The sequence below is a fragment of the Cygnus atratus genome, unplaced genomic scaffold (genome assembly GCF_013377495.2).
Source record: "Cygnus atratus isolate AKBS03 ecotype Queensland, Australia unplaced genomic scaffold, CAtr_DNAZoo_HiC_assembly HiC_scaffold_48, whole genome shotgun sequence".
In the NCBI taxonomy this organism is placed as follows: Eukaryota; Metazoa; Chordata; class Aves; order Anseriformes; family Anatidae; genus Cygnus; species Cygnus atratus.
Window position 1 is genome coordinate 1 of NW_026110084.1, and position 26,610 is coordinate 26,610.

The window sequence follows — 26,610 nt, forward strand, 5'->3', positions numbered from 1 at the left end:
GGGAGAGAGCCTCAAGCCCCCCCCTTCCCAGTTATGGCTGCACAAATGGGGGGGGTCCGGCCAGTATGGGCCAGTTTGGGGCCCCCCCAGCCCTGCAGGGATGGGAGCAGCTGGACAGGGACCTCCCCAAACAGGGACCCCAAAAGTGCCCCCCCCCCCCCCCCCCCATACAGGAAACCCCATGGGGACCCCTCCCCATACAGGGACCCCAAAAGGACCCCCCCAGGCAGGAGACCCCATGGGAACCCCCCTCCAAACAGGGACCCCAAAAGGACCCCCCCCCCCCCCCAAACAGAGACCCCAAAGAGACCTCCCCATACAGGGACCCCAAAAGGACCCCCCCCCCCATACAGGGACCCCGAAGAGACCCCCCCATACGGGGACCCCCGGCTGTGAGGACCCCAAAGGGTCCCTGTTGCCCCCCCCCCGTGCCCCCCCCAACCACCATAACGACCCCTGCGTCCCCCCCCCCCCAGCCCAGGGACCCCCAAAGAACCTTCAGGGGGGGCTGTGTGGGGGTCCCCCAAGGCCCCAACCCCTCAAAGCCCCCCCGCCCCCAAAGACCCCCTCCCACTCCCGGCCCCCCCCCCCAAAACACAGGCCTGGGGGGGGGGGGGGGGGCTCAATACCGGGCCCCTGCAGCGCCCCCCGCGCCCGGGACCCCCCCAGCGGGGGTGCCCCGAGGTTCCCCGAGACCCCCCCGTGCCCTCACCCCCCTGTGACCCCCCCCAGCCCCCCCCCCGAGCCCCCCCGTCGGGCCCCCCCGGCCCCCGCCACCTCCGTTCGCGGCGCCGCCGCCTCCGCTGCACGCGCTGGGGAATCCCCCGGCCCAGCAGGCACCGCGCTGAAGCCGCGCCGCCATCTTGGGTGAGGGCAAAGGGCCGGGCAGGGCTGGGAGATACCAAGTGGGTTTGGGGGGGGGGGGGGGGGAGGAAAGTCCCGGGGGTCCTTTATTAATTAATAGTCATTAATAAGGGCTCAAAGAGAACACACCCGCCCCTCTCGTGGCCGGATTTGCTTCGTCGGCCCTTCCCCTGTTGGGGGATACTGGGAGCCCTGGGGGGACTGGGGGATACTGGGAGCACTGGAGTGACAGGGAGCACTGGGCGGTACTGGGAGCACTGAGGGCGCTGGGGGCCCCCTCACTTGGCCCTGCAGCGTCCCAGTGCCACCAGTAAGGGGGTTCGGGGACTGCTGGAGGGAACTGGGAGTCCCCCTCACGCATCTGTCTGGGATCCCAGTTACACCAGTACAGTGGGCTGGGGGTACTGGGAGCACTGGGGTCCCTCTCACCCATCCCTTGGAAGTCCCAGTCACACCAGTAAGGGGGTTTGGGTGCTGCTGGGGGGCACTGAAATGCCCTTAATCCATCTCTGTGTGGTCCCAGTTCCTCCAGTAAGGGGCTTGGGTGCTGCTGGGGAGCACTGGAAAGCCATTAATCTGTCTCTGTCTGGTCCCAGTTCCTCCAGTAAGGAGGTTTGGGTGCTGCTGGGGAGCACTGGAAGGCCATTAATCTATCTCTGTCTGGTCCCAGTTCCTCCAGTAAGGAGGTTTGGGTGCTGCTGGGGAGCACTGGAATTGCCCCTGTCCATCTTCCTGGGGTTCCAGTTCCACCATTAAGAGTGTCTGGAGGCACTGGGAGCACTGGGGTCCCCCTCACTCATCTTTTTCCTGTACCAGTCACACCAGTAGGTGGGTCTGGGGGGCACAGGGGGCACCCTTATCCTTCAATTGGGGGATGCCCCCCACTGCCACCCCCTTGCCACGTCACCCCAACGCAGACCCCCAAACTTTGGATGCTCAAACCGGGAGCCTTGGACCCTTAAGACGGGGCCTGGACCCTAAAAGGAGGCTTTGGGTCCTAAAACTGAGGGTTGGGGCCCTCAAAATGCGGCTGTGGGTGCGCAACGGGAAGCTTTGAAATCCCAAACCAAAGCTCCCCCAAAAATGGGGGTGTGGATCCCACCGTGGTGCTCTGGGGCCCAGAAATGAGGCTTTGGGTCCAACAACGAGTCCTTGGTCCCTCAGAGGTCTCATTATACCCTACAAATGAGGCCGTGTCTGCTTGAAGGAGGGCTTGGGGCTTCCCGTGGAGATGCAGCCCCCAAAAATGAGGCTCTGGGCCCTAAAGAGAAGGGTTTGGACCCTAAAGAGAAGGGTTTGGACACTAAAAAGAAGGGTTTGGGGCCTAAAGAGAAGGGTTTGGGCCCTAAAGAGAAGAGTTTGGACACTAAAAAGAAGGGTTTGGGGCCTAAAGAGAAGGGTTTGGGCCCTAAAGACAAGGGTTTGGGCCCAAAGAGAAGGGTTTGGGCCCTAAAGAGAAGGGTTTGGGCCCTAAGGAGAAGGGTTTCGGGACTATAGACAAAGGTTTGGGCCCTAAAGAGAACGGTTTGGGGCCTAAAGAGAAGGGTTTGGGCCCTAAAGAGAAGGGTTTGGGGTGTAAAGAGAGGGGTTTGGGCCCTAAAGACAAGGGTTTGGGGCCTAAAGAGACGGGTTTGGGGCCTAAAGAGAAGGGTTTGGTCCCTAAAGAGAAGGGTTTGAGGCCTAAAGAGGAGGGTTTGGGGCCTAAAGAGAGGGGTTTGGGCCCATAAAGAGAGGGCTTAGGGGCCTAAAGAGAAGGGTTTGAGGCCTAAAGAGAAGGGTTTGGGGCCTAAAGAGAAGGGATTGGGCCCTAAAGAGGAGGGTTTCGGGCCTATAGACAACGGTTTGAATGCTAAAGAGAAGGGTTTGGGCCCTGAAGAGAAGGGTTTGGGGCGTAAAGAGAGGGGTTTGGGCCCTAAGGAGAAGGGTTTCGGGCCTATAGACAAAGGTTTGGGCCCTAAAGATATGGGTTTGGGCCCTAAAGAGAAGGGTTTTGACCCTAAATAGGGGTTTCGGGCCTAAGGAGAAGGGTTTGGGCCCTAAAGAGAAGGGTTTGGGGCGTAAAGAGAAGGGATTGGGCCCTAAAGAGGAGGGTTTGGGGCCTAAAGAGGAGGGTTTGGGCCCTAAAGGGAGGGGTATGGGGCCTAAAGAGAGGGGTTTGGGCCCTAAAGAGAAGGGTTTGGGGCCTAAAGAGAAGGGTTTGGGCCCTAAAGGGAGGGGTATGGGGCCTAAAGAGAGGGGTTTGGGCCCTAAAGAGAAGGGTTTGGACCCTAAGGAGAAGGGTTTCGGGCCTATAGACAACGGTTTGGGCCCTAAAGAGAAGGGTATGGGGCATAAAGAGAGGGGTTTGGGCCCTAAGGAGAAGGGTTTCGGGCCTATAGACAAAGGTTTGGGCCCTAAAGAGAAGGGTTTGGGGTGTAAAGAGAGGGGTTTGGGGCCTAAAGAGAGGGGTTTGGGCCCTAAAGAGAAGGGTTTTGGGCCCATAAAGAGAGGGGTTTTGGGCCTAAAGAGAGGGCTTAGGGGCCTAAAGAGAAGGGTTTGGGTCCCTGAAGAGAAGCGTTTGGGGCCTAAAGAGAAGGGATTGGGCCATAAAGAGGAGGGTTTGGGCCCTAAAGAGAGTGGTTTGGGCCCTAAAGAGAAGGGTTTGGGGCCTAAAGAGAAGGGTGTGGTGCCTAAAGAGAGGGGTTTGGGCCCATAAAGAGAGGGGTTTGGGGCCTAAAGAGAGGGCTTAGGGGCCTAAAGAGAAGGGTTTGGTCCCTAAAGAGAAGGGTTTGGGGCCTAAAGAGAAGGGATTGGGCCCTAAAGAGGAGGGTTTGGGCCCTAAAGAGAAGGGTTTGGGGCCCAAAAAGACGGGTTTGGGCCCATAAAGAGAAGGGTTTGGGCCCTAAAGAGAGCGGTTTGGGGCTTAAAGAGAAGGGTTTGGGGCCTAAAGGGAGGGGTATGGGGCCTAAAGAGAGGGGTTTGGGGCGTAAAGAGAAGGGTTTGGGGCCTAAAGAGAAGGGTTTGGGCCCTAAAGGGAGGGATATGGGACCTAAAGAGAGGGGTTTGGGCCCTGAAGAGAAGGGTTTGGGGCCTAAAGAGGAGGGTTTGGGGCGTATAGAGAGGGCTTTGGGGCTAAAGAGAAGGTTTGGGGCCTAAAGAGAGGGGTTTGAGGCCTAAAGAGAAGGGTTTGTCTAAAGAGAAGGGTTTGGGGCCTAAAGAGAAGGGTTTGGACCCTAAGGAGAAGGGTTTCGGGCCTATAGACAAAGGTTTGGACGCTAAAGAGAAGGGTTTGGGGTGTAAAGAGAGGGGTTTGGGCCCTAAAGAGAAGGGTTTGCGGCCTAAAGGGAAGGGTTTGGGGCATAAAGATAGGGGTTTGGGCACTAAAAAGAAGTGTTTGGGCCCTAAGGAGGAGGGTTTGGGGCCTATAGACAAAGGTTTGGGGCCTAAAGAGAAGGGTTTGGGGCCTAAAGAGAGGGGTTTGGGGCCTAAGGACAGGGGTTTGGGGCGTAAAGAGAGGGGTTTGGGGCCTAAAGAGAAGGGTTTGGGCCCTAAAGAGAAGGGTTTGGGGCCTAAAGAGAAGGGTTTCTGCGCTAAAAAGGGTTTGGGGCCTAAAGAGAAGGGTTTGGGCCCTAAAGAGAAGGGTTTGGGGTCTAAAGAGAAGGGAAGGGTTTGTGGCGTAAAGAGAAGGATTTGGGCCCTGAGGAGAAGGGTTTCGGGCCTATAGACAATGGTTTGGATGCTAAAGAGAAGGGTTTGGGGTCTAAAGAGAAGGGTTTGTGGCCTAAAGAGAAGGGTTTGGGCCCTAAGGAGAAGGGTTTCGGGCCTATAGACAAAGGTTTGGACCCTAAAGAGAAGGGTTTGGGGCCTAAGGAGAAGGGTTTGGGCCCTAAGGAGAAGGGTTTCGGGACTATAGACAAAGGTTTGGGCCCTAAAGAGAGGGGTTTGGGCCCTAAAGAGAAGAGTTTGGGGCCTAAATAGGAGGCATGAGGCTCTAAAACTGACGGTGGAAGCTCTTTGAAGGATGTTTTGGACCCCAAAATGAGGTATAGGAGACTGGAAATAACACTGATCTAAAAAATTAGTCTTTGGGCCATAAAAAGCAGGATCTGGATCCAAACTTGAGGTTTTGGATAGTAAAACAAATGCTTTGATCTCAAAACTGATGCATTGGGCTCTAAAAAGCAGTTTGGGGTTCGGACCCTTAAAGGAAGCTTTGGGCCCTTACGATGGGGATGTGGACACTCAAATGTGGCTTTGGGTTCCAAAACAATGGCTTTGGGCCCTCAGAAGGGGGTTGGGACATTAAAAGTGGTGCTTTAGGCGAGTGCCATGCGACCGCTGCTGAGAGCAGCCAAAGCACCAGTGTGCCATCAGCACTGCCCCTGGCACAAATCCAGAACGGCACCACAAGGGCCGCTGTGACGAAAATGAACCCGAATTAGTTGTCCCTCCCGGGGTGAAATAAATGACAAACTGCACCGCACAAGTTCCATTCCTGCCCCTTCGGCATCTGCAGCCGCCTGCCCCAGGTCAGCCGGATGCAAATCCTTGTTTCTAAGCACTGCCTTGTCATGTCCCAACTAAAATAGCTCTTTGGGGAAAATAAAAATAAAAATTAAAGCAATCTTGCAGCAAAATAAATTTAGCAAACTTGTCAGTGCTATGGTTTCTTTGGTTTGGTTTAGTGTCTTTTTTTTGCTAATGTGAAAAAAGGAAGTGACCTCCGGACCTCAACCACCACCAGCCTCTAAGCTGAACACAACAGCCCTGGCGTGAGCTGCAGGGATCGCCCAGCTGCCAACATCTCCACCTCTCCCCAGCAAACTTCCCTTGCTCAGTGGAGAGAGGGCAGCATGTCCCACGGCCTCTGGCGTCTCTCTTTCTGCTTCCTGGCATAACAGCTTGGACTTGGGCACCTTGAGAGTGATCCGTGTGCTGTGGGTCAGCAGGGTCCAGAGCCCAGCAGTGTGAGCCCAGCGCTGAACGAGCACCATGAAGGATGCGGTCGTCTGGCGTGGGTTTTGATCTGACCGCTGATTTCTGCTGAAAGCTGCCTCCGCGTGCAGAGCATCTGGACGTGACGTCCTCCGTAAGAGGAAGAGCGTGCTTGGAGGTGCACATCCCTTCGTTCAACCTCCACCGATAACACTGCAGAATGAAGTCTGAAAGCGAAAGCAGCCACTTGACCAGCACCAGGGGGGCTCCCAACAGCCCCCACTGCCCCCAGAACTCTGCCTGCCTACAAGGAGACAGCACCCAACAAGGACACACACACCAATCGTTTTCAGGTTTTACTTTTTGAGGTGATGCTTCCTAAGCTTCACGATCTCAGACTGTGAAAGGGGCCTCTGCGGCCCCAGGTGCCTTGCTCTGGACGGTTCGGGTACCTTTGTCTTGGATGTACCGTCCAGGGTGGGCATCAGCAGGGAGGTGTTATAGTGGGGCCTCAGGGGCAGGCTCTCCTTGGAGCTCGATGGTGATATGATTATTTTGGGGACTTTCTTCACAGTCGGAGGTCTCAAAGGGTGAGACAGCTTCTTGTAGTTTGTCTTTGTTGGAGTTCCTGGCAGTCCACCACCACGGAGGGCTTTCTCCACTGCTCGCTCTTCTCCTGTGACCCCCTGAGGTGTCGCTGCCTGTGCTTGGCTCGTCCCTGGTGTTTCACTTCTGGTTATGAGTTCGCCCTGGTCTTGGCTGGCCAAAGGCTGTTTTTTGGCAGGAGGCAGCCCCAAGATCGCTGGCAGCCGGCTGAAAACACATCAGAAAAGTCTGCCTGAGCACACGATGGCATTGAGGCCACATCCTGCACCCACAAGACGTGCGCCTGCTTGCACACCAGTGGCCCCATCCCACCCCTCCGGGTGCTGCTTTCAGCACTGCGGGGCAGCCCCAGCCTGGAGTGTTTGGGGCTGGGCGAGGGGCTCCCCGCTGGGAAGAAAACAACCACGTAGAGCTCTGGCTGTGAGCCTCCGGCCTCACCTGATCCCAGACTTCTTCCCGTTCTCCGCTGCTTTTGTTTCCTTCAGCCATGGGATCTCGTATTTGGGGATACTCGAGCGCACAGTGAAAGGCAGGTCGAGCAATCCCACTGAGGCTGGAAAGGACGGACGTGGTCAGAAGTGGGGTGCTGCTGCTGCCGACATCGTTCCCAGGGGGGTGCACAGGGTCTCGGATCCCCATCCTCCTGCCCTACCCACGCACAGGCACCTTGGCCACTTCCCATCCCAGGGCTCGGTTTTGGGGAAGCCACCGAGATGTCGGGACAAAAGCCTGTGCCCAGCTGGCGGGCAGAAGCTTTGGGTCAAGCTGGGGCATTTGGAGCACCCTCACCAGGACATGAGCCCACTGGATCACAGAATTTGGCTGCCCGTGCCACGGGAAGGAGCCGGCCGCTGCTTTACCTTTCTTGCCTTGGCTGAGAGGTGGCAAGACCCCGTCTTTCTTTTTCTTCTCCTCCCCGGGGAGTTTTCCTGAGGCCTTGGCGGGTTTCCTGGATGATGATTTGGGCACCAACTCCATGTCGAACCTGCACGCGAGGAGAAGACCCTGGTGTGACCTTCGGCACCAGCAGCCCTTTCTGCTCTCCATCATCGCCTGCTCATGGGCACGTTTTCACATTCCATGAAGGCCATTTTTGGCCAAACAGCACCGAACTGGAGCTGAGCAGCTGCATCGAGCAGCCAGCTCGGCAAATATACTCACTCGGGGAAGATGACAACACGGCCAGAGGACATCAGGGAGGCCACGACTGCCAGCCGGGACACCACGGTGTCCATCAGCTGCGGGACCTGCAGGGGGGAGCACGGAGGTGTGAGGACATCCCTGGTGGTGGGGATCCCAAGACCCCAGAGCGGGCAGGACCGTCACTTTGGCCTGGCCCAAGCCATTCGGACACCACCTTTGGATTGCCCGGACCAAAACAAACCCCTCACCTTCAAAACCACGTTCTGAAGGTCCTCCTTCCCACACAGCATCTCCAGGAAGTCATAGTAGAATTTCATCTCCACCCTGGTGCCTTCGATGAGGAGCACCCCCACGTCCCTCAGGACGAGGGCGATGTTCTCCCCCTCCCGCAGGCACTGGGAGATGAGGGACATGGTGCCTCGGATGCAGCTGTCAGCTTTCTGCCAGGATACACAGGCGTTCGCCGCCACCTCGGCACGTCTCAGAGGCTCCAGCTTCTTATGGGCTGGAAAACCACACGGAGGGGATGGTGTCAGTCACCCAGCGGCCCTTCACGCATCTTCCCCACGTGCTGCTCGTTGCAGCCATCACCCAAATTGCCCCAGCTTTGGGCTGGCTCCATGGACCTGGCTTTTGAGCACGGAGGCGATGCCCCGTGTGCCCCGGCCGTTCAGCCAGCAAGGTTTCATCCACCGCCTTACCTGGCAGGCTGCCCTTGCTATCCACAAGGTGGTGCATGTTTATGAGGTTGGTGGCCAGGTGAAACACCGGCCACTGCAAAATCACAGCCCTGTCCCCAGCTTGGATCTGTTTCTGGATTATGTCGAAGGAGCCGAGAGTGGGAATTCGGACGCCCTGCGTGTGGAAGAGGAGGGCCGAAGGGTAAGGACCGGCCAGAGGAAGAGCTGGAGGTGGCCCCATCCCCGTCCTCTCCCTCCCCTTGCCCTTCCAAAAATGCTCTGCTGGAGTCAAGGCAGAAGCAGCCTGGGGGGACCCAGGGGCTTCCAATGGCTGGGATCAGCCCTGAGACACGACACCACCTACCACAACTGATACCGTGCTTGCGTAGTGCCTATCAGTCCCTCGGTGAGGACTTTTGGGGTGAGTTTTCTGCTTTCTGGTGAGGGGAAGAGTCACTGCAGTCCGTGGCCCTGGGCCGTAGGGACTGCACACTTCTCCAAGCAGAGAAGTTGGACGCGGCGCCAACCCACCTTGCATCGCAGGAGCTGCCGCAGCACGTAGCCGGCCACCGTATTCCAGACGTCTGTTTGCTCTGGAAGGCAAAGGAAAACCTGGTCACAGTGTCTGGTGGTCCCACACCTCCAGCAGCAGCCCCAGACCCGGGGTTTGGTGCCTGGTCATGCTGGGTCTTGTGGTCCCACAGCTCCAGCACCCCCAGACCTGGGGTTCGGTGGCAGATGAAAAGCCCCAACGGAGACACCCCGAGATGGCTCCAGCACTGGGTCTCGCCCAAGGAAAACCCCAAATGTGGTTCACAACAGTCCCGCGGTGCTGGGGGTGCCCGTACCTTTGGCGGTGACGTTGGGCATCAGGCACCTGCGCTGCATGCTGTCCCAGAGTTCTATCCGGGTCGACTTCATGCAGGAGGATTTCCTCGCCTTGGCAGAGGTCGCGTTCAGGCTCATCTCTGCACTCGTCCTCTGAACAATCCAGAGTGCAGGACAGGCGCCCACGTCCCCTTTTATACCCCAGCCAGCCAGGCTGTGTCACGGGGCCACTGTGACACAGCCACCGCTCTGCTGTGACACGGCCACCAGTGGCCGGCTGACCAGGGAGACTTGGGTCATAAGGCGCCGGCACCTCCCAGTCCATACCAGGTGTTTTGTGATTGTGGTTCAAGATGTTTCAAGGCCCCTGGATCTTTCTCAGATAAACTCTGACGACTTAAAGATGCGTCCTGTTAATACAAAAGGGTGCGACGGTGGGTGGACAAGTGCGCTTTGGGTGGCTTTGTCCTTCTGTGGATCTCCACGTGCATTGTTTAAGCTGGTCAAGGAGTAATTATCATACCTACGGGCACAATAACACTGCCATACCTCTCTGTTTTGGGCCACCTCACTTGACGTGGGGTTGCTGTATGATGGGTAGGACTGGTTTTGGGATGAGCACGAATACCGCAGTGTAATACCGCAGAATAACTTCAGTGGTCTGGTGCCGTGCATACGGAGCTACTTCTATCACAGAGAAACCATTGAGGTCTGGGGGGCTTGAACTCACCAGATGTCCGCTAGGAAATGCCTAGCCTTCAGCAGGGCTTTTGACCCCATTTCCCACAGCATTCTCCTGGAGAAAATGGCTGCTCGAGGCCTGGACGGGTGTACGCTTCGTTGGGTTAAAAATCTGGGCCCAAAGAGTCGTGGTGAATGGGGTTAAATCCAGCTGGAGGCCGCTCACTGGTGCTGTCCCCCAGGGCCCACTATTGGGGCCACCGGATCGCAGCCAGCAGCAGGGTTTTGCTCCTAAGCTCTGCCAGGCCCACCCAAAAAGCCCTGCTCTTCCCAACACGCCTCCAAAGCAGCACCCAGCTGCAAACAAACCCTCTCCCCTCTGGCCGCGAGCGGCCTCCTGCTTTGTTAGGCCTTCCCCGCGCCGACAGGAGACGTGGCCTGGTGCGTCTGCGTGTCAGCAGAAGGGAGGACAGCACTGCAAAAGGAGGGACCTGTGTCTGACAGCTGCAGGGAACGCAGCCATCCCATCGACCAGAACCAAGGGGGCTCCCATCAGTCCCCACTGCCCCAAAAACTCTGCCTTCATACAAGGAGACAGCACCCAGCAAGGACTCAAATGTGAATCTGCAACTTCTCCCTACCACTACCTCAAAGGAGGTTGGAGCAGGGTAGGGATCATTCCAATGATTCTATGGTTCACAATATTGCTTTGGTCTGAAAAATTATCATTTGGGGCCAAAAGGAGGGCTTTTGACCCCCAAAGGGAAGCTTTAGACCATAAAAAGAACGTTTGGGCTGCGAAAATGAGGGCTTAGGTCCTAAGAATGAGACTTTGAGGCTTTTGACTCTAAAAATGAGACTTTGGATAATACAGTGATTGGGCTCAAAAAATGATGATTTGGACATGAAAATTTGAGGCTTTGAACATTAACATGAGGTTTTGGTTCATATATGAGACTTTGTGCGCTAAAAATGGAAGTTTGGAAAGACAAAAGAGGCTTTGGATCTTAACGTTGGTCTTGACCCTGAAAATGAATCTTTAGACAGTAAAATGAGGCTTTGTACTGACCGACTGATGGTTTTAACCTTAATATTGAGGCTTTGGACTGATCAAATGAGCATTTTGGCCCTAAAAACGTGACTTTGAGTAATGAAAATGAGGCTCTGGACCCTAAAAATGAGGTTTTAGTTACAAACAGACGACACTCTGGTGCCTAAAATGAAGATTTGGATGGCAAAAATGAGACTTTAGACTCTAAAACGAGAGTGTGAGTTTATCACTGAGCTTGGATTCTCAGTGGAGGCTCTGGACACTGAAAATGAAGCTTTGAATCCTGAAACTGGAGCTTCGGCCCCTCCAAAAGGGGCTGTGGGGTCAAAGAACGAGGCTCTGTGTCCTAAACATGAGGCTTTGGACTGAGCAAAGGAGGATTTGAGCCCTAAACATGAGGCTTTGGAAACTGAAAATGAGGCTCTGGACTCTAAAAGCAAAAGTTCACGTGCTGGTGGAGTTCATGGTCTCGACGGTTATGGGCCTGGTGAAGAGTAAAGCCTGGACTCTGAATTTTAGGAGAGCAAAATTCCAGTTGTTTAAAGAATTAGTGGATGAGATGATCCCCTGGGAAATTGTGTGTAGGTGTAAATGAAATGAATGGAGCTGGCAACTTTTTAAGGACAATTCAAAGGATCATAGAATCACAGAATATCCTGAGTTGGAAGGGACCCACAGGGATCAAAGAATCATAGAATGGCTTGGGTTGGAAGGGACCTTAAAGATCATCCAGTTCCAACCCCCCTGCAATGGGCAGGGATGCCACCCACTAGATCAGGATGCCCAGGGCCTCATCCAGCCTGGCCTTGAACACCTCCAGGGATGGGGCATCCACAGCCTCTCTGGGCAACCTGTTCCAGTGCCTCACCACCCTCTGAGTGAAGAATTTCGTCTTCATTTCTAATCTAAATCTCCCCTTTTAGTTTAAAACCATTCCCTCTTGTCCTGTCATTGTCTGCCCAAGCAAAAATTTGCTCTCCATCTTTTTTATAAACACCCTGTAAGTACTGAAAAGCTGCAACGAGGTGAGGCTCACCGGTCTGTAGTTCCCCAGGTCCTACCCTTTTTAAAAATAAGAGTGATGTTTCCCGTTTTCCAGCCACCAGGGACTCACCTGACTGCCAGGGCTTGTCAAATGTGATGGGGAGAGTCTTGGCAACTCCACCAGCCAGTTCCTCCAGGACCCTGGGATGCACGGCATCGGGTCCCATGACCTTGTGTATGGTCATGGTCCTCAGGTGGTCCTGAACCCAACCTTCACTTACAGTCGGAGGGATTTGGGTCCCCCACTCCCTGCCAAGAGGTTCAGGGACTTGAGAGATGGAGGAAGAGTGACAGCCAGTAGAGACTAGGCAAAAAAAAATATAAAATGTTGAGTATTTCAGCCATCCCTACAAGTCTGGTGGCAGTCCTGTACACTTCCCGGGCCACGTCTCTATGAGCAAACTAGAGAGGACACCTCTAGAGCAAACTAGAGAGGACAGGACAAACTAGAGCGATGGGCAATCACCAACTGTATGAAGTCTGGATTCTCCACCCAGAGGTGGTCGCACACTGGGACAGGCTCCCCAAGGCAGTGGTCACAGCACCGAGCCTGCCGGGGTTCAAGAAGCCTTTGGACACCGCTCTCAGACACGTGGTCTGATTTTTTGGGTGGTCCTTTGGGGATCCAGGAGTTGGATTTGGTGATTCTATCCTCGGCGGCCTCACTGAGATGATCGGCCTTGCGGCAGGTGCGTTGTGCACCCCAGGCCCCCTGTTTTGGGGGCACTCCTGTCTCTGGAAGTTCCCATAAATCCTGAAGCAGAAGTGGGTTTCACGGCTCCCAAAGGCTCATTTTGGGGATCAGAGCTTTGGTTTTGGGTTTCGAAGCTTTCAGCTGAGCATCCACAGCTGCATTTTAAGGGCCCAGACCCTCATTTTCAGAACCCAAAGCCTCCTTTTAGGGTCCAGCCCCCATCTGAAGGGGCCAAGCCAAGCCATGAGCGCCTCTGGCTGTGTTGTCCGAGAAAAATTTTGGATTCGTTACGGATGCAATGAGCTAATTCAGACACTAGGTCGAGATATTGTTTTACGTCAGAACTGCACAAGCCTGGGTACCACCGGCTGGTTTCCCACCAAGCTGGCACACCTAAAGGTTTTCCATGCCACACTTTGCCCAGTCTCTTATTGCTCCATTTACGTATTAGCACAATCCTCTAGCTCCTAATTGTTTTTGTAATTAGCATACTGCTGACATGATGAAATCATTCCCTGCATCCTCAGAGGGGAAGGGTCCTCTGTCGGGCCAGGGTCTAGGGGTGTGATTTTTAGGATTATGATGAGGATAGCTCACAAGAGTTCATATTATTATATCTTATCATTGTTTTTTCAGCCAATTCTTTCCAACAAGTTGATTTTTAACAAACTCAAGGGCATGCGTGTCCGACTTTTCCTTACAAAATAGTCTTCCTGATTGAATAGTTTCTTAGGTATTCATCCTTCAGATATCCTCAAGGCCTGGCCATCTTTGTGCTTGCCTTGAAAGCATATTTTACGTCTTTTCTCATGGAACAAAGCCAATGAAACAAAATTGGCTTTTCTGTGGCCATAACTGGGAAGGGAGGGGCTTGAGGCTCTCCCCCTGTCTAAAATGTCCCCCCTTCCCCGTTTTCTCCCCATTTCTCCCAGGTGCCCCCCCTCCAAGGGGATCTGGGTTTCCCCTCCATTACAGGGGACCCCCAGATGTCCCCCCCAGACAGCTCTGTCTTCTCTATGACCCCCCCCCTCCCCTTAGGGGACCTCAGTGCCCCCCCTCCCGGGGACCACCCCCATGGCGGAGGAGCTGGTGCCACTGCTGGAGCCCCCCCTGATTGAAGTCTTCCTTGACCTCTGGAACATGTGAGTGGGGATGGGGGGGGTGACAGGGGTGACAGGGACAGGGGGTGACCTCACTGTTGTCCCCTCTTCCAGGCTCCCTGATAACATGCACTCGTTGTCCCCCCCCAACAATCCCCTGGCCATGGTAAGTGGGGGGTCCCAGTGTCCCCAGAGGGACCCAGGGCTCTGGGCGCTCCTTCCCCAAGGGACCCGCAGGTCCCCAAAGGACCCCACGGGTCCCCAAAGGACCCCAGCACCTGTGTGTCCCCAGCGGGGTCCTGGATTTCCAGGGGTCCCCAAAAAGCACCCAGGCCTGTGGGTGCTTCTCAAAAGGGGCTGTGGCACCCAGCTGTCCCCAGAAGGGACCTGGGTGTCCCCAATGAGGGCCTGGGTGTCTGGCTGTGCTCCCAAAAGTGTCCCCAAGGGACCCTGGGCTCTGGGTGATGCCTGAAAAGGACCCGTGTGTCCCCAGAGAGACGTGGGTGTCCCCAGAAGGCACCCAGACTTCCAGCTGCTCCTTCCCTGAAGGACTCGGCTGTCCCCAAAAGGGACCTGGATGACTCCAAAAAGGAACCCTGGCCCCCAGCTGTCCCCAAAAGGGGCTTGGGTGTCCCCAAAAGGGACCTGGATGACCCCAAAAAGGGACGCTGGCACCCAGCTGTCCCCAGAATGGGTTTGGGTGTCCCCAGAGGGACATCTAGCTGTCCCCAAAAGAGAGCTGGGTGTCTGGGTGTGCTTCCAAAAGGGGCCTGCGACCTGGCCACTGATCGAGCAGACAGGAACAATCTCGTGGATAATTAAGGGCAGCCTGCCACGTAAGGCAGTGGATGAAACCTTGCTGGCTGCACGGCCGGGGCACACGGGGCATCGCCTCCGTGCTCAAAAGCCAGGACCATGGAGCCAGCCCAAAGCTGGGGCAATTTGGGTGATGGCTGCAACGAGCAGAGCGTGGGGAAGAAAGAAGGCAGTAAGCACTTCCTCCGCTTAGGCTGAAACCCCCTTTTATGGCCCAAGCCCTCCTTTAAGAGTCTCAAACCCCCACTTTGAAGTTCCACAGCCTAATTCAAAGCATCCCCAGTCTCATTCCTGTGTTCAAACACCAACATTGAAAGCTCAGAACCTCATTTTGAGAGTGGAACGCAGCCATATAAGGTCCAAACCTGCCTTTTTCAGTCCCAAAGCCTCTCCTGCTGCTTCAGAGCATACTTAGAGGGGCCAGCTTCTCTTTTGTAACGTCCAAAACCCCATTCTTTGTGTCAAAAGCTTCAATTTTGGGGACCAACAGCTAATTTCTAGGGTCCACATCCTCTGCGGAAGTGTCCAAAGCCTGATTTTTGGGCACAATCTCCCATTACTTAGTGCAAACACTCATTTTTTTTTTTGCTGGTGGTGATGTCATTGGTGGTCATGTCGGCGGTGGCCGTGTCCCAGCAGAGCGGTGGCCGTGTCACAGTGGCCCCGTGACACGGCCTGGCTCGGGTACAAAAGGTGGAGGTGGGCGCCGGGACCTGCACTCTGGATTGTCCGGAGGATGAGCGCAGGGAAGAACCCGCGAGTGACCTTTGCCAACGACGTGAAACCCGCCTGCGTGAGGTGGACCCAGATGGATTTCTGGGATGGGATGAAGCATGGATGCTTGATGCCCCAAATCACTGCCAAAGGTACGGGCACCCCCGGCACCGCAGGAGTGTGGCTGACCCACATTTGGGGCTTTCCGTGGGGGGGACGCGGCTCTGCGGTCATCTCTGGGGGGTCTCTGTTTGGGGCCGGAGATGTGATGGCTCTTTTCATCTGCCACCAAAACGCGAGGCTGGGGGTGCTAGGAGGGTGGCAGCCACCAGATGCAGAGCGTGACCTGATTTTCTTTGCCTTCCAGATCAAAAATCTGTCTGGGATGCAGTGTCTGTCTACATCCAGGAGCACCTCTTGCTTCACCAGGTGGGTTGGCACCCACGTCGCCCTTGTTCCCCTCCTCAAAAGCAGGAAACTCACCCCAAAAGTCCCCACCAAGAGACCAATAGGTATCGCACAAGTGCGGTGTTGCTTGTGGTAGGTGGTGTGGTATCTCAGGGCTGATCCCAGTCGCTGGAAGCCCCTGGATCCCCTCAGCCTGGCTCCCAACAGCGGGAAGGGCACAGCAGGACCTGAAGCACCGTCCCTGAATGGGACCACCTCCGTCTCTTCCTCCAGCTGATCCTTAACCTTCAGACACAGACACAGACACAGACACAGATTTCTAGGTTGGAAGAGACCTCAAGATCATCGAGTCCAACCTCCGACCTAACACTAAGTACTCCACTAAACCGTATCGCTAAGCTCTACATCTAAACGTCTTTTAAAGACCTCCAGGGATGGTGACTCCACCACCTCCCTGGGCAGCCCGTTCCAATGCTTAATAACCCTTTCGGTAAAGAAGTACTTCCTAACATCCAACCTAAAACTCCCCTGGCGCAACTTTTGCCCATTCCCCCTCGTCCTGTCACCAGGCACGTGTGAGAACAGACCAACCCCCACCTCTCTACAGCCTCCTTTAAGGTAACTGTAGAGAGCGATAAGGTCGCCCCTGAGCCTCCTCTTCTCCAGGCTGAACAAGCCCAGCTCCCTCAGCCGCTCCTCGTAAGACTTGTTCTCCAGACCCCTCACCAGCTTGGTGGGCCTTCTCTGGACTCGCTCGAGCACGTCCATGTCCTTCCTGTAGCGAGGGGCCTCATAGAAGGAGATCAGGTTCGTCAAGCAGGACCTGCCTTTCATAAACCCCTGCTGACTGGGCCTGATCGCCTGCTTGCCCTGCAAGTGCCGCGTGATGACCCTCAAGATAATCTGCTCCATGAGCTTTCCTGGCACCGTGGTCAAACTGACAGGCCTATAGTTCCCCGGGTCTGCCCTCCGGCCCTTCTTATAGATGGGCGTCACATTGGCTAGCCGCCAGTCAACTGGGACCTCCCCCGATAGCCAGGACTGCCGATAAATGATGGAAAGCGGCTTGGCCAGCTCCTCCGCCAGTTCTTTCAGTACCCTCGGGTGCATCCCATCCGGCCCCATCGACTTGCACACATCCAAGCTCCTTAGCAGGTCGCCAACCATTTCCTCATGAATAGCGAAGGCCACATCCTGCTCCCCATCCCCTTCCACCAGCTCAGGGTACTGGGTATCCAGAGAACAACTGGTCTTGCTGCTAAAGACTGAGGCAAAGGCGGCATTAAGCACCTCAGCCTTTTCCTCATCCTTAGTAACTAGGTGTCCCCTCGCATCCAGTAAAGGATGGAGATTCTCCTTAGTCCTCCGTTTCGCGTTGATATATTTATAAAAGGATTTTTTGTTGTCTTTAACGGCAGTAGCCAGGTTGAGCTCCAGATGAGCTTTGGCCTTTCTAATTTTCTCCCTGCACAGCCTCGCTACATCCTTGTAGTCCTCCTCAGTGGCCCGCCCTTTTTTCCAAAGATTATAAACCCTCTTTTTTCTGCTAAGCACAAGCCGCAACTCTCTGTTGAGCCAGGCCGGTCTTCTTCCACGCCGGCTCGTCTTTGGGCACGTGGGGACGGACCGCTCCTGTGCCGTTAAGATTTCCTTCTTGAGGAGCGCCCAGCCTTCCTGGACTCCTCTGCCCTTCAGAACCACCTCCCAAGGGACTCGGCCAACCAGCGTCCTGAGCAGCTCAAAGTCAGCCCTCCGGAAGTCCAAGACAGCAGTTTTACTGGTCCCCTTCCTGGCTTCGCCAAGAATAGAGAACTCTACCATTTCGTGGTCACTCTGCCCAAGACAGTTTCCGACCACCACATCTCCCACCAGTTCTTCTCTGTTTGTGAAGAGAAGGTCTAGCGGGGCACCACCCCTGGTAGGTTCACTGACCAGCTGCGTCAGGAAGCTATCTCCCACGTTCTCCAGAAACCTCCTAGACTGCTTTCTCTGTGCCGTGTTGTGTTTCCAGGATATATCCGGGAAGTTGAAGTGCCCCACGAGGACAAGCGCCGACGATTTTGCAACTTCTGTCAGTTGCCTATAAAACTCCTCATCCGTCTCCTCATCCTGGTTCGGCGGTCTATAACAGACCCCGACCAGGACGCTAGCCTTGCCGGCCTTCCCGCGGATCCTAACCCACAGGGATTCAACCTTATCATTCCCAGCCTGGAGTTCCACAACATCAAAAGATTCTCTAATGTAGAGAGCCACGCCACCACCCCCTCTGTGCTGCCTGTCCCTCCTGAAGAGCCGATAGCCAGGCATTGCAGCACTCCAGTCGTGGGAGCGGTCCCACCACGTCTCCGTGATGGCAACCAAGTCGTAGCCTGCCTGCTGCACGATGGCTTCCAGCTCCTCCTGTTTGTTACCCATGCTGCGTGCATTAGTGTAGATGCACTTCAGCTGGGCCATCACCTTCTTCCCCAGCCTAGCCATTGTTTCCCCCGGCACGGCTCCAACAAGCCTTGTTTGAGCCCCGTCCCCCTTCTTGCCTAGTTTAAAGCTCTCTCTATGAGCCCCGCCAGCTCCTGGCCTAGGATCCGTTTTCCCCTTGGAGATAGGGACCTGTCTGGGGCCATCAGGCCGGGTGCCGAGTAAAGCTCCCCATGGTGAAAAAACCCAAAATTTCTGTGCTGGCACCAGCCTCTGAGCCACCTATTAACCACGTGAGCTTTCCACGTCCTCTCCGTGCCTCTCCCTTCCCCCGTAGGGATAGACGAAAACACCACCTGCACTCCCGCTCCCTCCACCAATCGTCCCAGCCCCATATAGTCCTGTTTGATAGCCTTGAGGCTTCTCTTTTCAAGATCATCACTGCCAGCCTGGACTATCAAAAGCGGGTAATAGTCAGAGGGGCGAACCAGGTTTGGAAGCTTCCTGGTAACGTCTCTGACCCTGGCCCCAGGGAGGCAGCAGGCTTCCCTATGTGTGGGGTCAGGCCGACAAATAGGGCCCTCCGTTCCCCTGAGGAGGGAGTCGCCCACAACAGTCACCCTTATTTCTTTCTTGGTGGAGGCAGTCCTGAGGCGTGGAGTCAACTTCCTCACCTCAGGCATCCTCCTGGGTAGGCTTCCTACCTCGTCCTCACCCACCGGTCTCTCAAGCTCCAGGGCCTCAAACCTATTGTTCAAGGGCACCTGGGAAGGCAGCGCCGGAAGGGGAGGGCATCTCCTGCGAGGTCGAGAAGGGACCTGTCTCCATTCCTCCTCAACTCGCAGGTCCCCTCCCTCTGCCCGATGGCAACAGGGCAGGGGGTCCACCCCCCTTTGGGGCGTCTCACCCTGGTCCCTCTCCCTCCGGTCCTGCAGGGAGTCACTCCACCAGTCTATCTCCCGCTCGCACTCCCTGATATCCCTCAACCTCTGCACGTCCTCCTTGAGTTCCACCACCATGCGGACCAGGTCGTCCACCTGCTCGCACCTCACGCAAGCAGTCCCTCTGCCTCCCGCCGATGGCAGCAAGAGGCTCAGACACTCCCCGCATCCGGAGACCTGAACTGCCGCATGTTTGGACGGGCAGTCGGTCTGGGTGTGTACTGACTTCCTAGAGAAAGCACCGTGCCTGGTGGAGACCATTGCAGCCCAGCTGACGGGAGAGTGCCGTTAGAGGAGGTGTCCCTATGGGCGGGTGTGAGCGCTCCGCCCTTCCTGCCCTTCCTGCCCGCGCTAACTGCCGCGTCACTCCCTGTTTGCCGGCCCTGTTCGCCGCGTTCCTGGTCGCTCGCGCTCCCTAAGGGCTGCCTTTGAACGGCCGGGGGGAGGAGCTGTCGCTGACGCTGCTGGCTCCGCCTACGCCTCGTCAGCCTCCCTCACGAGGGCTGCCGGTGCCTGGCGGCTCCCTCACGTAGGCTCGATGCCCGAAAAATAGCCCTGCCTGTCCCGATCCCGCGCTCCGCTGCAGCACGCGTCTGCCCCGGAGCCGGTCGCCTCGGTCGCCTCGCTTCACTTCGTCCCTTCTGTTCTCGTCCACTTGCAGGGTGTCCGTATTCCTGCCCTTGGCTCCTTTGATGTTGTCCCCAAATGGGTCAAGGTTGGGAATGAGACAATAATTTTCCTGAAGCCTGTGTTTTACATGGCCAGGAACCTTATAGTTTCTCACAACCTCATGGACAACAAGGAGTACCTGCCAGGTAAGAGGGTGCATGAATCCCTTGCTGCATGGATGTTCCCCTCCCTGGATCTCAGATGCTTCTCAGAAGTAAAGTGTCCCCTGCACGGAGCAGGTCCCAAACCGAAGCCTTTCTGGGCGATGACTGCAATGAGCAGCACCTGGGGAACACGCGGGGAAGGGCCGCTGGTGACCGACTCCATCCCTCTTGTTTGGTTTTCTAGGCCATAAGGAGCTGGAACCCCTCAAATTTGGTGAGGTGGCTGCAGCTGCCTCTGTGTCCTGGAAGAAGGTGGAGGGCTGCATCCAAGGCACAATGTCCCTCATCTCTCGCTGCGTGGGGAAGGGGGAGAACATCGCCCTCGTCCTGATGGACGTTGGGGTGCTCCTCATCGAAGGCACAAAGGTGCAAATGAAATTCTATTACGAATTCCTGGAGGTGTTGTCTGGGAAGGAGAACCTTCAGAAGGTGAGGGTTTTGTTTTCCCCACGGCCTGGGCAGCCTCACAAGGGTGCAGTAGCAATGCTTGCCCGTCACCCACCCGTACCTCTTGGGTTGGATCTCTTGGCCAACCTCTTGGGGTGGGCAAGAGCTGTGGTCCTGCTGGCTCCCGCTGGCCTGGGCTCCTCCAGGACCGAGTGCCTCGGCCAGGCAGAGGACATTTGCCATCTCCATGCTCCTCCACTGCAGGTCCCCCAGCTGATGGACGTGGTGGTGTCCCGGCTGGAACCCGTGGCCTCCCTGACCTTCTCTGGCCGTGTCATCATCTTTCCTAAGTAAGTATGTTTGCGGCTGTGGCCACTGCTCCGGTTCGGTAGCGTTTGCTCCTTGCACCCATGGGTGCCCAGCCATGGGGTCACAGGGCAGCAACTGCTGTTGGTGTCCCCGTGCTGTGGTCATTGCTGTGAGGTAGATGTGATGGGACAGACGGAGGAACTGAGGCAACGTCTGCTTCCCATCGAGGGCTGGGCTTCTTTGCTGGGTGACACCATTCCCCAGGACAGTCCTTGGGGATGGGGCCTTTATGGCAATGTGAAAATGTCTCCGTGAGCGGGTGAGCGTGGAGAGTAGCAAGGGCTGGTGGTGCCATGGGTCACGTCAATCTCTTCTCCTTGTGCCAGGTTTGAAATGGAGAGTGTGCCCAAACCACCACCACGCAGAGGCCATCTCAAGGCCCATGATGGTGACAAGCAGAAGAAGGAAGGGGCTTTACCAGCTCTCAGGCAGGGCAAGAAAGGTAAAGCAGCTTCTGGCTCCTTTCCACAGCATGGGCTGCCAACTTTTGTGATCTGTGGGGAAAATCTCTTCTGTGGTGATGCTCTTCTGACGATGTCTTTCCTTCACAATTCCAGTGGGACTTTTGTCCCTCAGCTGCTCACAGATGACAACACAAGCGGCCTCTCAGCAGTGGGAAAAGGTGGTGATAAAGCAGAGGACGGCCTTGTTCAGGTGAGGATGGAGGCACCGGAGGGGTGGGATGGGGCTGCCGGGAGCCCTCCACTTCTCAGGGCTGCCCCCTTTGTGCTGCAACCATGGGGGCTGCCTGGGGGGCGCAGGCTGCGGCCCCAATGCCGTTGCTCACTCAGGCAGAGCTGACCCGGATTTTCCTTTCAGCAAGCTACCAGCGATCCCGGAGCTGCTTCCTCAGAAGGGCAGAGGCCCACCACAGGGCAAATCTGCAAGCAGAGGCCAAGCAGGAGACCTGGGCCGAGCAAAGGCAGCCAAAGGCTGGAGGTTCGGAAGGGAAGGAGCAGAGAAATTTCTCTGTGAAGCCGAAATGCTGAAGGCAGCTGCAGGAAGGCGCTCCCACCCTCGAGAGGCCACCACACTGACAGTCCCTGTCATAAGCATACTATCGCCAGTGAGCTCGGAGGCCAGCCTCCCCGAGGAACCCACCTACAACGTCTTTAAACTACAGCCACCGAGGGGCGAGGCGGTGCAGCTGCTAAAATCGAGGCCCAAGTCTTTCTGGTCGCTGATGAAAGAACCTCAGAAGAAGGTGCTGTCAGCACACAGCACAAAGAGCCCCCAGGCACTGCCACCGCTGTGCGAAGCGCCCGTGTCACTGCAGCCCTATCCACCAAAGGGCAGACCAGGGATCTCCAGGACGGAGAGGCCCTGGCCACACTGATCAGGGCTTGCAGTGCCCTGAGGAGAGATCGTTCCTCTGGAGGAGGCCGGACAGGTATGGGATTCGAAGAACAATAGGAGCATTTAGGTTTGAAAAGCCCTCTGCGATGATCAAGTCCAACCACGAACCTAGCACTGCCAAGTCTGCCGCTAAATGATGTCTGTAAGCATCAGATCTCCACATCTTCTGAATACCTCCAGTGATGGTGACTCAACAACATCCCCGGGCCCCTGTACCAATGCCCTACAAGGCTTTCAGCGAAGAAATGTTTCCTAACATCCAACCTTAACCTCCCCTGGGGTAACTTGAGACCATTTCAATGTTCTGTCGCTTGTTGTGTGGGAGAAGATCCCTACCCTGCACAACCTCCTCTGAGGTAATGCTAGGGAGAAGTTGCAGATTCCTCCTTTTGCAGTGCTGTCCTCCCTTCTGCTGACACGCAGACGCACCAGGCCACGTCTCCTGTCAGCGCGGGGAAGGCCTAACAAAGCAGGAGGCCGCTCGTGGCCAGAGGGGAGAGGGTTTGTTTGCAGCTGGGTGCTGCTTTGGAGGTGTGTTGGGAAGAGCAGGGCTTTTTGGGTGGGCCTGGCAGAGCTTAGGAGCAAAACCCTGCTGCTGGCCGGGGTCTGGTGAAGGGGTAAAGGGAGGGAGGGAAATGGCGGCCCTGCCCTCGGTGTTGTGGCCTGAAGCCATGCCCGGGGTCTGCGTGTGGGCAAAGAGCTCCAAAAAGTGGCAGTGCTGACTCAGAGGCGTTTCTCTTGTTTTCCAGAAATCCATCAGTCTTTGGACCATGAGGACCATGAGATGGAGGAAAACATGAGTGTTTTGTGAAAGATGGTTGAGTTCTCATTTGTTCACGATGCGGTCTCACCGCTATCAGGATGAAGTTTTCCATCTGGGCTGTGACTCTGCAATCAGCCCAAGCCGTGCTAGGATCGGGGCCGTTGCAGGGAGGTGAGGCTGGCGTGGAAGCCCTGGTCTCCTCCATCCCAGGACTGCATTTCCAGCACGTCGGGGACCCTGTGTACGCCCCCCCATGCCTGACCCAGGAGGGCTGAGGTTGGTTGGTGGGAAGCCAGGGACAATCCCACCGGGACGGACAGGTGGTAGGTGCTCAATGCATCCTTGAGATAAGAGAGGAAAATGATCCTTGTGGGCATATTACTTCATGTGATTCTGTGGAAAATGGATCTTGTTGTGACATGTCAGTGCTGCTGGTTTCTTTCTGGTGTGGTGACTTAGGAAGTGAGCTCTTAGTTGTTCTGCTTCCTATTTTCAGTGTGGTTTTTGGCTTAGGGTCAGACCAGGACTATTTCATTCCAGACTAGAGGGGGAAGCAAAGTGTATATAAGAATGATATGTCTCAGACAAAACTGCACTTTAGGAATTTAAATGTCTCTGTCCTGCCTCCGTTCAGACTTCATTCTGCAGCATTATCGGTGGAGGTTGAACGAAGGGATGTGCACCTCCAAGCACGCTCTTCCTCTTACGGAGGACGTCACGTCCAGATGCTCTGCACGCGGAGGCAGCTTTCAGCAGAAATCAGTGGTCAGATCAAAACCCACGCCAGACGATCGCATCCTTCATGGTGCTCGTTCAGCGCTGGGCTCACACTGCTGGGCTCTGGACCCTGCTGACCCACAGCACACGGATCACTCTCAAGGTGCCCAAGTCCAAGCTGTTATGCCAGGAAGCAGAAAGAGAGAGGCCAGAGGCCGTGGGACATGCTGCCCTCTCTCCACTGAGCAAGGGAAGTTTGCTGGGGAGAGGTGGAGATGTTGGCAGCTGGGCGATCCCTGCAGCTCACGCCAGGGCTGTTGTGTTCAGCTTAGAGGCTGGTGGTGGTTGAGGTCCGGAGGTCACTTCCTTTTTTCACATTAGCAAAAAAAAGACACTAAACCAAACCAAAGAAACCATAGCACTGACAAGTTTGCTAAATTTATTTTGCTGCAAGATTGCTTTAATTTTTATTTTGATTTTCCCCAAAGAGCTATTTTAGTTGGGACATGACAAGGCAGTGCTTAGAAACAAGGATTTGCATCCGGCTGACCTGGGGCAGGCGGCTGCAGATGCCGAAGGGGCAGGAATGGAACTTGTGCGGTGCAGTTTGTCATTTATTTCACCCCGGGAGGGACAACTAATTCGGGTTCATTTTCGTCACAGCGGCCCTTGTGGTGCCGTTCTGGATTTGTGCCAGGGGCAGTGCTGATGGCACACTGGTGCTTTGGCTGCTCTCAGCAGCGGTCGCATGGCACTCGCCTAAAGCACCACTTTTAATGTCCCAACCCCCTTCTGAGGGCCCAAAGCCATTGTTTTGGAACCCAAAGCCACATTTGAGTGTCCACATCCCCATCGTAAGGGCCCAAAGCTTCCTTTAAGGGTCCGAACCCCAAACTGCTTTTTAGAGCCCAATGCATCAGTTTTGAGATCAAAGCATTTGTTTTACTATCCAAAACCTCAAGTTTGGATCCAGATCCTGCTTTTTATGGCCCAAAGACTAATTTTTTAGATCAGTGTTATTTCCAGTCTCCTATACCTCAATTTGGGGTCCAAAACATCCTTCTAAGGGTTTCCACCCTCAGTTTTAGAGCCTAATTGCCTCCTATTTAGGCCCCAAACCCCTCTCTTTAGGGCCCAGAGCCTCATTTTTGGGGGCTGAATCTCCACGGTAAGCCCCAAGCCCTCCTTCAAGCAGCCACGGCCTCATTTGTAGGGTATAATGAGACCTCTGAGGGACCAAGGACTCGTTGTTGGACCCAAATCCTCATTTCAGGGCCCCAAGGCATCACGGTGGGGTCCACACCCACATTTTTGGGGATCAGAGCTTTGGTTTGGGATTTCAAAACTTTCCATTGAGCACCCACTGCGGCATTTTTAAGGGCCACAACCCTCAGTTTTTAGGACCCAAAACCTCCTTTTAGGGTCCAGCCCCTGACTTAAGGGTCCAAGCATCAAAAGAGTGCCATCTGTGTTGTGTTGACGTGGCAAGGGGTTGGCAGCGGGGGGCAACCCCAGGGTGAAGGATAAGTGGGAGGTAGTGGGCAATCTCCTTTGCACCACTTGTGTTTATTTTTTTAATTCTTTCTTCCTCTTTCCTTTGCTTATTGAACATTTTTAATCTTGACCCATAACTTTTGTCAATTCTTCTCTTCCGAGTCTCTTTTCTCATGGCAAGCATTGCGTGGGGCTTAGCTGCCAGCCAGGGTCAGCCCACCACTGCTCCTCAGACTCTTCTCTAATCCTTGCAGCTGTCCAGAAACCCCAGATATTGATTTCTGTAAGCTTTTATTTGATTCAGTTATCCTTCAGCTCATCCTAGCCTGAAGCCCAGCTCATCTCTTCCTTTCTCCTCTCTTAGGACCCATGAGAACTTGCCTTCTCAAACCCTTAAAGACTCCAGCAGCCCCATTTCTGTAAATTCAAGATACTGCTTCCTAGTGCTGATATCAGTCAATTGCTTGGCAATCATCAAATCACTTTAACAGAAGAAATAATCTCATCCAACATATGTTGTATGTAGCTTAAAGATAAGTTGATTTTTGTAGATATTTTTTTTTCCAAAGAAAGCCTCAGCAGCACATGAATTTTCTTCAGATTCGTTGCAGTTGATACATAAATTCTTTTTTTTTTTTTCAATTAAACCAGCAACCAAAAATAAAAATCACCTCTCGTTTCCCAAACCAAGGCCTTTCAACCCGTAATTAAAAAATAATCCTCCAAGTTTGATGTCATTTCTGCCTCTAGGACTTACTGGAGTCCAGCGGCTGACTGTGGCAGCTGTGTTGCTCTTCAGCAGACCTGGGCAGGCTGAAATCAATTTGGGCAATTGATTTGCTTTTTTCAGCTTGAATTTGTATTAATCCCCTTGCACCATTAAGGATTAGTAACTCAAACATCAAAAAAGAGTGCTAAGGCCTGGTTTTGAAGGAACAAGTGCCTTCAGTGCAGAGGTTGCTTAAGAGGCTGGTCACTGAGTGAAGGTTTTTAGCCTTGTTAGTCTTTGTGATAAAAATTTGTCCCTGGGTTGGTCCTGGGCAGACATGTGATGACACCTGAAGATTGGACATCTTGTTCATTGCCTAAAGTGGTAGTATTTTAGGCCGTTTGAGATTATAGTTTAGGCATTTGGGGCTAGTGACCCATGCTGGCTTAGTAGCCCTCACAAATTCAACATCTGCATGTACCTGGGAATACGAGTCTGCATTGAGAAACATGGAACCAAGTAGCAGAGTGTGTAGAAGAAACTGAGCAATACAGATGGCTAAATTTGTCTGAGTGACGGTGTGTAGAGGTAGATGAACACAAAGCTGCTGGTGGGTGGGTAAATGGACAGATGGTGGGTGGGTAAATGGATAGATGGATGGTGGAGAAAGAACGGTTGCTTGTTAGGATGTCAAATTTCTGGTGGTCATCATATGGAGAGGGAGAAAACCTTGCACTAGCCAGGTGGAGTAGCTAGGAGAACAGATAGCCAAATCCAGAACCCACCTCTGGATGGGATTGGCATTCACCCCGAGGGAAATTTTCACAAAACACAAGAAATGGAGGATCAGGATCATAACCTGCAGTTGCCATGCCCTCTCCGGTGTCTACGAAGGGACTGTGGCATAGTGCACTTGGTTTGCTCCATGATCCATCCAGACTTTCCATGCCACAGCAGCACAGCAGCGAACCACGAATATGTAGTGCTGGGGAGTGGCTGCCTTCTCAGCTGATTCCCCAAAGGGGCAGGACTTCATAGGGCCTGAAATATAAGCTGGCTGGGCGCCCATCTTTTTCTCTCCAA

The 26,610-nt window shown here is 54.8% G+C and overlaps 2 protein-coding genes across 2 annotated transcripts; one reads left to right on the plus strand and one right to left on the minus strand.

The window, feature by feature from the left end:
• Positions 1-6,134: 6,134 nt before the first annotated feature.
• LOC118261492 (uncharacterized) lies at positions 6,135-19,212 on the minus strand. The gene is made up of 10 exons (XM_035572347.2): positions 19,006-19,212; positions 15,619-15,828; positions 9,056-9,445; positions 8,739-8,800; positions 8,229-8,382; positions 7,776-8,032; positions 7,546-7,631; positions 7,245-7,369; positions 6,823-6,937; positions 6,135-6,591 (listed from the first exon to the last, which is right to left on the minus strand). The coding sequence occupies exons 3-10, from the start codon at positions 9,171-9,173 to the stop codon at positions 6,135-6,137; spliced, it is 1,374 nt and encodes a 457-aa protein (XP_035428240.1). The 5' UTR covers positions 9,174-9,445; positions 15,619-15,828; positions 19,006-19,212.
• LOC118261491 (coiled-coil domain-containing protein 81-like) lies at positions 13,580-22,655 on the plus strand. The gene is made up of 8 exons (XM_050716871.1): positions 13,580-13,647; positions 13,720-13,771; positions 15,493-15,564; positions 19,561-19,714; positions 19,917-20,161; positions 20,384-20,469; positions 20,815-20,930; positions 22,594-22,655. The coding sequence occupies exons 1-8, from the start codon at positions 13,580-13,582 to the stop codon at positions 22,653-22,655; spliced, it is 855 nt and encodes a 284-aa protein (XP_050572828.1).
• The last annotated feature ends 3,955 nt before the right edge of the window (positions 22,656-26,610 follow it).

Coding starts and splice junctions, on each gene's coding strand:
- LOC118261492 (XM_035572347.2), bottom strand. CDS start 9,173: ATGAGCCTGAACGCGACCTCTGCCAAGGCGAGGAAATCCTCCTGCATG. Junction 8,801..9,055: donor GCCCAACGTCACCGCCAAAG/GTACGGGCACCC, acceptor TTTGCCTTCCAG/AGCAAACAGACGTCTGGAAT. Junction 7,370..7,545: donor CGTGTTGTCATCTTCCCCGA/GTGAGTATATTT, acceptor CCTCGCGTGCAG/GTTCGACATGGAGTTGGTGC.
- LOC118261491 (XM_050716871.1), top strand. CDS start 13,580: ATGGCGGAGGAGCTGGTGCCACTGCTGGAGCCCCCCCTGATTGAAGTC. Junction 13,648..13,719: donor TTCCTTGACCTCTGGAACAT/GTGAGTGGGGAT, acceptor CCCCTCTTCCAG/GCTCCCTGATAACATGCACT. Junction 19,715..19,916: donor CAACAAGGAGTACCTGCCAG/GTAAGAGGGTGC, acceptor TTGGTTTTCTAG/GCCATAAGGAGCTGGAACCC.